Source organism: Austrofundulus limnaeus, unplaced genomic scaffold (genome assembly GCF_001266775.1).
Source record: "Austrofundulus limnaeus strain Quisiro unplaced genomic scaffold, Austrofundulus_limnaeus-1.0 Scaffold232, whole genome shotgun sequence".
Taxonomy (NCBI): domain Eukaryota; kingdom Metazoa; phylum Chordata; class Actinopteri; order Cyprinodontiformes; family Rivulidae; genus Austrofundulus; species Austrofundulus limnaeus.
In genome coordinates this window covers 510112-519808 of record NW_013952634.1, presented here as the reverse complement: position 1 = coordinate 519808, position 9697 = coordinate 510112, and the positions used below count along the sequence as shown (strand labels likewise).

The following is a 9697-nucleotide window of genomic DNA, read 5'->3' as shown; positions in this document are numbered from 1 at the left end:
AGTATTTTTACAGTCTTTATTTTACAGTTAAAGTATATGTTTATCATATAAAGTCTAATGTTACAACTAATCGGGGATCCCTTTAACACTTACATCTAGGGTTGGGCAATATTGGCAAAAAAGTTAATCACGATTAATTGTGGTATTTAGCCAATAACGATTAATTTGATGATTAATCCCCTGGAGTCCTTGGACACTGTTATGTCCTGGTCACATGACCAATTTAGTGGGAAAGATTTGCTATTTGTAAAAATCTCTTCCAAACTGTGTCAAAATTACAGACTTCAGACTATACATCAAATTTTAATTGTGTTGATAAATAAATTACAGAACGTTTTTGTAAATATTCGTCATATTTGAAGCAGAGAGGAGCACCGAGCAGACTGACTGGTGGCATTAATCGTATTAATCGTCAAGTGCAAAATAATAATCGACGAATGTTTTTCTGACGATTAATTGCACTAACTGCGGTTTACGGCACCTCATGGTCCGTAACGTTATTTGTTTATAATCTGCAGCTGCTCAGCGCATGTCTGCGACATGACGACGACAAACGTTGGGAGAAAGCAGCAGAGTCAAATTTGGGATTTCTTCTAACATGACTGCAAGAAAAATAAAAGCAGGTGTCTTTTGGAAAGAAGCGATAAAATGGGTGGAATGCGTTCCAAGGGGAAAAAAACGCAATCAAGCTCACCCAAAGATGGCTAACTGTGAGTATCTTGATAAGCTTGATAACATTGAAAATATTTTCCCTCAGACCACCTTTGATGGTGGTCTGGACCCCTTTTATCTTTCATACATTTGGTAGTTTGGACCTTCCTGAGCCAAGCTGTAGAAGCTCCTACAGAACTGACCCAACACACAGCAGAGTGAATGAAAACATACGTCCTTGGTAATATTCAGATCATACTTTTTTTTAGCTAAATCTTTGAATAAACTGTTCATCAGACTCCTTATTAATGAAAATGTCTTGTCAGGATTTAAGTGGATTACAAAATTTATAGGTGAATATCTCTTTAGTTTGGTGTTTGCTCTGGTTAGATGCTCTGTGGTCACTGAATGCTATAATGAGCTGTAGCAATTAGAGGACAACAGTCTGAGCAGTGTTGTGTTGGTTATAATTAAACACAGCCCTCCATGGAGTTTTATGAGGCAACATTTTCCACCTTTGCTTTTGCTTTCACACAGAATTAGGTCTTTAAGTAGATGAGATAACAACAAAAATGTGATTCAAAGGCATCTGAACCCTTTCAAAATACCATGATTCAGAGTCTGAGTTACAGAAACACCACAGTCATATTATGATGCTTTGTCCATCTGAAAATTAGCCAATAACTAAATGTCACATTATAATCAAAAAGAAAAAAAATTGTATAGGTCCTCTGGACGGGTTCTTCTTTAATGAAACGTTTCGTCTCTCCTCCAAGAGACTTCTTCAGTCTGAGAGTTTCAGGCAAAATTCAGGCTTTTGAGTCCTGCCTCCAGGTGACTGATACTCACATCACATGGCTATTGCTGACACCTAATTACCACCTATTGTTAACAGGGGGTGGAGTGATACTGCCTATGGCAGCGCTGTAGGAGGGGGACAACTGAAAACGGAGGCCTCCACCTCTGTTTAATGATGGACGGTCTTTCTTCACAAAAATGGCTTCTTTTACTCCTCTCTCAAACCAACGTTCCTCTCTATCAAGAATGAGAACATCCTCATCTCTGAAAGAGTGACCGCTGGCCTGTAAATGAGTGAAAACTGCAGAGTTCTGGCCATTAGATGTAGCTCGTCTGTGTTGGGACATTCTTTTGAACAGTGGCTGCTTTGTTTCCCTGATGTATAACTGGTCGCAGTCCTCCTGGCACTTAACAGCATATACAATATTGCTCTGTTTGTGCCGGGGCACCGGATCTTTGGGGTGAACCAGCCTTTGCCGTAATGTGTTTTGGGGTTTAAAAGCTACTGGGACATCATGTTTAGAAAATAAACATCTGTTTCTCCGAAACACCCGCAACATATGGAATAACCACTGGTTTGGGTCTGGGTTTGGGGTCTTCATTTTCACCTGAAGGTTGCATGGAATCCTGTCTGTGTTTCCTGTTCAGGAAAGCCCAGTCAGGATAACCACACTGCTCCAGGGCCTGTCGTGTGTGTGATTTCTCTTTCTGCCTGGCTCCTGGGTTTGTAGGGACACTGTCTGCTCTGTGGTACAGAGTCCTGATCACTCCTAACTTGTGTTCCAGTGGGTGGTGGGAGTCAAAACGCAAATATTGGTCTGTGTGGGTGGGCTTACAATATACGCCAGTTTCCAACCGTCCTCCATCCGTATATTTTTCCTTTTGATTTTTTACCTGGATTACTGAGATGCATCAGGATTTCACACTACGTTTTAGACAACTTATTAAAAGTTTGTCCAACAATAAAGATGTCCATGCTGAATATGTAATTTAAAAATATACACTGGAAACCTCTTCTGGCTGTAAACATACTTTAATGCTAACAATTAAATCGAATATATCGCTGAAATGAGTTAAATTGTCATAAAATGTTCATAAGTCGGCATAAATTATCTAAAACGTTACATCTGACAGGACCTTAAACCCTTTGAGGTACATATTCACCTCCAGGTGTGAACACTCTTAATCGCTGTTAAATCACCTGTGACTGATTACAAAAAACAAACCTAAACAGCCTCTAAATGTTGGATATTTGTTGGTCTTTAACTTTCTAGGTTCTCACTCTTGTTCCTGCTAATGACCATTTTTCTACTGTAAGAACTGACAGCATTTTCATTACCTGCAGCAACAACCCATGACCTTTGTGATGACATGACAACAAAAGGAAGGGCCTGTTGGGCGGTTTGATGTGTACCAAGTGTTAATCTGAACACACAAAAGGGGTGTTGAAAGAAAAGGTGGCTGCGTGTGTGCAGGAGTCTTACCTGCTGTGCTCCGTCACCGTTAACCATGTGAGGCAGGAGAGGGACCTCCCCGTTCAGGATGGGAGGCGGAGCCAAGTCCAGTGGAATCTGGTCTGTCATCATCATTGTGACGTACATTCATGGAGAACTTGACTGAACTGCCCTATCTGGGAACACACAGAGACAGAAAACAACATCATCGCATTGACAAACAATTTGCTTGCTGTTTTTGGTTTTACTACATTCAGAAGGCGGGGAGGGTTTGTTGTTGTTTTGTTGTCCAACCACTTGGATTAATAATCAAGTTTAGGAGACTAAGAAGCACTGGAATAAAGTGGTGGCTGGAGAAAGAGAGGTCTGGGTTTCCCTGCTTAAGCTGCTGCCACCGCGACCTGGTTTTGGATAAAGTGCAAGATGATGGATGGATGGATGGATGGATGGATGGATGGATGGATGGATGGATGGCTCTAACAACTAATAGCAGAACTAACTTCTCATTTAGTGTTTTTGCTAGAGTTGGAAACCATTAGCAGACCAATAAGCTTCCATTAAATTCTGCTCTGCTAACTTTAAGTCTGCTAGCATTTTCATGGACCTGGCCCACCTAGACCAGGTAGGCCGGGCACTTCGGAGGACCCAGCCTCTGAATTTGGACCCAGCTTAGATGCTTGCCCCCTCTCTGGTTGAATCACAACATCATGTGACCAATGTGCACTCTAGTTTTCTAGTCCTAATCATCTCTTTGGTTAGTCTTCAAATAACAGGTTTGTTTCCCAGTGGGTTTATGATTCAGACACAGAAGATTGTGGATTTATGCAAAGGTAAGGTGGATTTTCTGATTATGTTTTTTAAACATTAGACGTAATGTTGGTCTTATTTGTTTGAGGTTCAGTGAATTCTGGTTGGATTGTGATGAAACTGACTTTAGCCGATGTGGTGTAAAAAAGCTTCAGGATGAACAGCTGAGACCAATGGTTTCATTTACGTCAGTTTCTACAATTTGCTTACTTGCTGATTCAAGTGCTTGTGCTTTTCAGTGTTTGGTGGGCATGGAAATGGTTTTTATGAGCTTTTAGCCAAGATTCTGGCATCTCTGTGGATACCGCACATTTATGTTATGACAGATCTTGAGTTAGCAATTAGCAGTTAGCATTAGCTTCCACTAATTTCTTCAGCATTTGTGATGCTAACTTTTTAGTTAGCAGATTGGCAGTTAGCGAAACTAAATTCTTGGTTGGCTGTGCCCAGAACTGAATAAAAGAAAATGTTTCAACATTTCCTAGAGTTTTGTCTTGTTTTAGTCAGTGGTGGACAGTAACAAAGTACTTTTACTTTATTACTGTAATTAAGTACATTTTTTGAGTATCTTTACTTTACTTGAGTAGTTATTTATTTGGGAACTTTTTACTTTTACTCCACTACATTTYAAAGACAAATATTGTACTTTTTACTCCACTACATTTCTAGGAAGCTTGTCGTTACTAGTTACTTTTTGATCAGCATAGCTTTATAATCAGCTGTAAAAAAAATCTGTTGTTCCGGTTTTTCTTTTCATGAAATGCAATTGGCCACAAGCTATGTTCGTCACAAAGGTAACCAATCACATGCGTARCTTATAGCCTAYGTCACACTCATTAACTCTCGGTAGCGGAGCGCGCGCTCCCATCACTTTACTTTCATTTCAAGCAGAACCAGACAAAAGAAGAAGATGCAATGGAGACCACTGATGAAACGCAAGGAGAGAAACCAGCACACCCATGGCCATATCTCAGTTTAATGTTCGAGGTTTTAGGACTTAAAAATAATATGTTTCAGTTCAAATGTCTTCTCTGTTTACCACGGGTAAAGTACCTTTCAGCATTCCATAACTCACCATCTAACCTGAGAAAGCACATTGAGGTAAGTCAGCAAACATTTTTCTCACTAGTTTAAACGCTTTAAATGAAGTTGACTTTGGTTAGGGTGGTTGTGGTTTAATGCTGTGAGAGATGATTGAAAAATAGCCGACCATTGTGTGCTAACTGCTAGCTTAGAGCAGTATTTCCCAAAGTTGGGGTTGGGACCCAAAGTGGGGTCCTGAAACATCAAGTTGGGGTCCTGAAAAGATTTTCTGAATTAATTACATTTTTGCCTTAATTGTTACAAATGAGTGAGGTTAGTATATTTAAAATGGATAAATGTAGTATAAAAATATTGTTACTATGCCCATGTTTAGTTGGCCTAATGCAAATGTTTATCATCCAAAAATTTTTGGAGGCACAGGTCTCTGCTACTGTTATTTTGTGGGTCAAAAGATGAAAAGTTTGGGAACCACTGCACTTTGGTTCCCAAAGTTGGGCTTGGGACCCAATTATGGGTCATGAAGCACCTTGGATAATCTCCAGAAATYAATTTAAAGGGTAATAAAATAATTGCTGATTAATATTTTCCCTATAACTTTTACAAAAACACAAAATAAGTATAAATAAGTACTTATATTTGTGTTCAAGCTGTTTAGATTGTCAAAAAGCCTGTGTGTTTAGGGCTATTAATGAAGTTCGTGTACTCAGACCAGTAATATTTGGGGTCACAAGTTTTTGCCATGGATATTTTGTGGGTCAGAAGATTAAAAGTTTGAGAACCACTGGCTTAGAGCACCGTGCAGGTGCCCCTTGGGGCTCTGCGCTCGGGATTCCTCTCGGACCCTTGGGCTCTGGTCTTCCCTGTGTCTGCCTCGTGTCTTGGGGGTTGGGTCTCCGGTCCTCCAGAGTCACTATTAAATATTCCATTGGAGAAATCTTGTATGTACACGCATGTTCACAACTGCTCACAAACAGGTGTTCTGATCCGGGGGGGGTTCTGACAGGTCACTGAGTGTGTATATATGTCTGTGTGTATATACTGACATACTGACAATATTTATGAATGTAGGCATGTATGTATGTGTATCTTTATATATGTATGGGTATGTGTATATTTTACATATGCCCTCTATGTATTTATCCATTTATTTTTCAGGTGAGCGGACAGATGTTGGGTGTGTGGTCCTGTGTTTTGTTGGTGTATATTTAATATACTTCTATTTCAATCTTTCTATCTTTCTAATTACTTCTCTCTCTGTTTTTATCTCTGTCTCTATTTTCTCTTCACTTAAAAAAAGTCACTGATGATGAAGAAATAAACTAAATAAACTAATATTTAGTTTAGTTTTCTACTGAAGTGACAAGAAAAAGAAAAGAAAAAAGAAAATGTAATTTGTACTTTTACTTTGTACTTAAGTACTTTAAAATGCATGTACTTCTGAATACTTAAGTATTTTCAAAAGTAAGTACTTCAGTACTTTTACTTGAGTAGATTTTTGACTGAGTAACTTTTACTTGTAGTGGAGTAGATTTGACCATGAGTATCAATACTTTTACTCAAGTACTAGAGTTGAGTACTTTGTCCACCACTGGTTTTAGTGTAACACCAGGGTTCTCCATGGATATAAACATTAGTGGAATCCAACAAGTCATATCTTGTGGTACAAAGGAAGACAGATTAAACAGAGAAAAAAACAGATAAAAGTGGTACCAAGTCAAAGAGTTGTACCATATATAGACGATTTAGGGATTACGGGGTAAATCCTTTTAAAGAACTAATGAAAAAACACATTCAATGAAAAGGTTCATGGTTTTATAGACCGATGTTAGCTTTATACTGCACAGGCGAAGAGTACTTCAGTTTAAAGGTCTTCTTGGGTCAACTGTGTTGTGTTTGGAAGTAGGGCAAAACTAAATCTGGAGATGTTTTTTTTTTCTACTTGCATAATAATAGGCATAAAACCAAAAAGAGCTTGAGAAAATAACATGGCATCACCTAACCGGCTACAGGAAAAAAGAAACCACGACAACATGTGTCAGCTTTGCACGTGCTTCTCATCGGAAGAAAGTCTAAGCTCCTGAGCTTCAACTGTGTGGGTTTACACACACACACACAAACACACACACACACACACACACAAACACACACACACACACACACACTGCAAAAACCACAACATAAACATCCAACTAAGATCCCATCTTCTTACATTAACAATGCATACGCTGCCTATGGAGGGCAACATAAACATAAACTAACAAGTCCAGGTTTACGGTACTTTGAGTATCTTGTTGAAATTTGTTCAATGGTTGATGAGATATTTTGCAAACAGACAAACAAGGTTGACTGACTCCAACAGTTAATGCTAACATTTTAGGCAGAAATTTTGTGTAATGAGTTGCACTTGGGAGTATAATGTGAAAGACTCTCAGCTATGACCAATTAGCTAGAAGTTGTTAATTGAGCACACACAGAAGCTATAAGAGATCATCTCAAACCCACTTGGACAACATGACGGTGTGCATACAAAACAGAGCAGTGCTCTGAAAACAGCTGTGTGCCATTGTGCTTCTTCTCTTTCAGCTGGTGCCTACCCTAACCTAACACTGACAAAGTTGCTGCGAGGGCTTGAAGATCACACAGCTGGGATTTGTACTGTTGCAACATAAACACACACACACACACACACACCACCTCTTTCAGTGTCGTTCAGCATTTTTCAATCAACCTCTTCTTTTATTTCTTGACTTTGTTGTCCCCGTTTTTGTTTCACCATCTTTCGCCATCTGAGCCCCATTCCCAGCTCAGCCTAGACAGCCTGCGTTGAACACACACACACACAGGCACGCACGCACGCACACACAACACACATACGCACGCATGTCCAGGACACTTCACAGACAGATGGTAACACCACCATCAGCTCTGCCAGGAAAAAAGAGAACAGCAACAGAGAAGTAGAGAGGAAGAAAGCGGGAATACTTGAGATGTAACAGAGCGAAAGGATAAGAGGAACTTAAGGAAAAAGTTAAGGGGAAAATCGATAGCATCAGAACACCCCCAAAAATGAAAGAAAAAACTGATACAAAGAAGGATGGATGGACAGATGGATTCCATCCTTTTTCAACGCTAACACAGCAGCTTCTCTAAAGGTTATGTTATGCTGTTTGTAGGCATCCCCTTTTCCTACAAATTGAAATGATCTTATCTTGGTTATTCAGAGTGATTTTGCAGTCCTGTCACAAGTCAAATATTTGACTGCAATATTCGACGTAAACAGCCGTTCAGAATCTGTATCCCATTTAGAAAATATAGAAAGAGCAGCAGGCACCAAACTGACATTTTAATACCTGGTGCACCAGGAAGTATGCTTCACTTTGGATGTACACCTCCTGAATTTGGTAACTTGTTTTCTGCAGGAGTAGGGATAAAATGTCCATCTCTACAGGCACTTTACAGACATGCACAACCGATTAAGAAAATAATGTATTAACATTATTTACTTTCCAGCGTGTCCTGGGTCTTCCTCTGGGCCTCCTCCCGGTGGGACGTGCCCGGAACACCTCACCAGGGAGGCGTCCAGGAGGCATCCTAACCAGATGCCCGAGCCACCTCAACTGGCTCCTCTCGACTTGTAGGAGCAGCGGCTCTACTCTGAGTCCCTCCCGGATGACCGAGCTTCTCATCCTATCTCTAAGGGAGAGCCCAGACATCCTGCGGAGGAAACTCATTTCGGCCGCTTGTATCCGGGATCTCGTTCTTTCGGTCACCACCCAAAGCTCGTGACCATAGATGAGGGTAGCAACTGTTAAATCGAGATCTGAGCCAAAAGGCAGATCGGTACAGCGCCCGCATCACTGCAGATGCAGCACCACTCTGCCTATCGATCTCCTGCTTTGTCAAACCTGACCCTGGTCTTTTCAATATGTGGCACTAAATTAAATACATAATGTTTTTCAAAGAGGATATGAATGGTCATGTTGCATTTCATCTGACCGTGAATGAATTTGATGCTCATCAGTGAGGTGGTGGAATACAGACCAGTCCAAGAATTTAAAATAACTTTGAGCAGTTCAAATCTTGGAACTCTGCACATCTTCAGCTACATTCCACTTTTATAATTCATATCAGTATTTATACCAGATCTCTAGCTTAGAGAAAGTTGGAGAATTTGTATCTGGGAGTTAAACTAAAGCATATTCAGAACGTGATCACCAGAACAGGAGTATTTTTACCTAAAAGCACATCAACTTAAAGAATTACACTTAATAAAGCAGGACTGTTTCTGTATCAGACAGTTTTTTCATACTTCAGCTTTAGTGTGGTTGTTCATCACATGTCTCCACACTGACAGTTTCAGTTTGCTGGTGCAAAAATCATCTGATCTCTACCTCCAAATTAAAAACATGCTTTCAGATTTCTACTGCAGTTCATCTCTAAGTTTTGTTCATCGTAGCTTTACGTTAAACTTGAAGCCATACCTGTTAAATATCTTCCAATACGTGAAGCTATTCTTTTCGAGTAAGTAAAGTAAGTAAAGTTTTATTTATATAGCACCTTTCACAGAAATAAATTCACAAGGTGCTGTACATTCAGGGAAGGGGGCAGTCAAAGGCACAGTATGTAGGATTTTGTCAATTCTTTTAGCCGAAATTGAGATAATCACTAATGACAATAATAAAAAACATGTCTAATCATTGCAGACAAAGACCTTGTTTTATTATTTTTACCTTAGAAAAAGCTGTTTATATCTCCATGGTCGTGGGTCGCCACTACAGGCAGCCGCCATCTTGCACCGCCATCTTGTCTACGAAGGCTCATGAAGGACAAACTGCGGTGGCGGCGTCAAAAACGGTTTTAGTTGTAATACTATAAATGTAATATGAGTCCTATCGGGCCTTTTTGGCCTACGGGACTCCAGAAGCAGCTGATGGGTACCGGCG

At 40.0% G+C, this 9697-nt stretch overlaps 1 protein-coding gene across 1 annotated transcript in view; it reads right to left on the bottom strand.

The window, feature by feature from the left end:
* The window catches only part of fndc3ba (fibronectin type III domain containing 3Ba), a gene marked incomplete in the record, with an annotated part of 135262 nt that extends 132163 nt beyond the window's left edge, over positions 1 to 3099 (bottom strand). The window contains 1 exon segment of the mRNA XM_014019819.1: positions 2934 to 3099. Within this exon segment, the coding sequence (XP_013875273.1) occupies positions 2934 to 3050 (117 nt within the window).
* Between the last annotated feature and the right edge of the window lie 6598 nt (positions 3100 to 9697).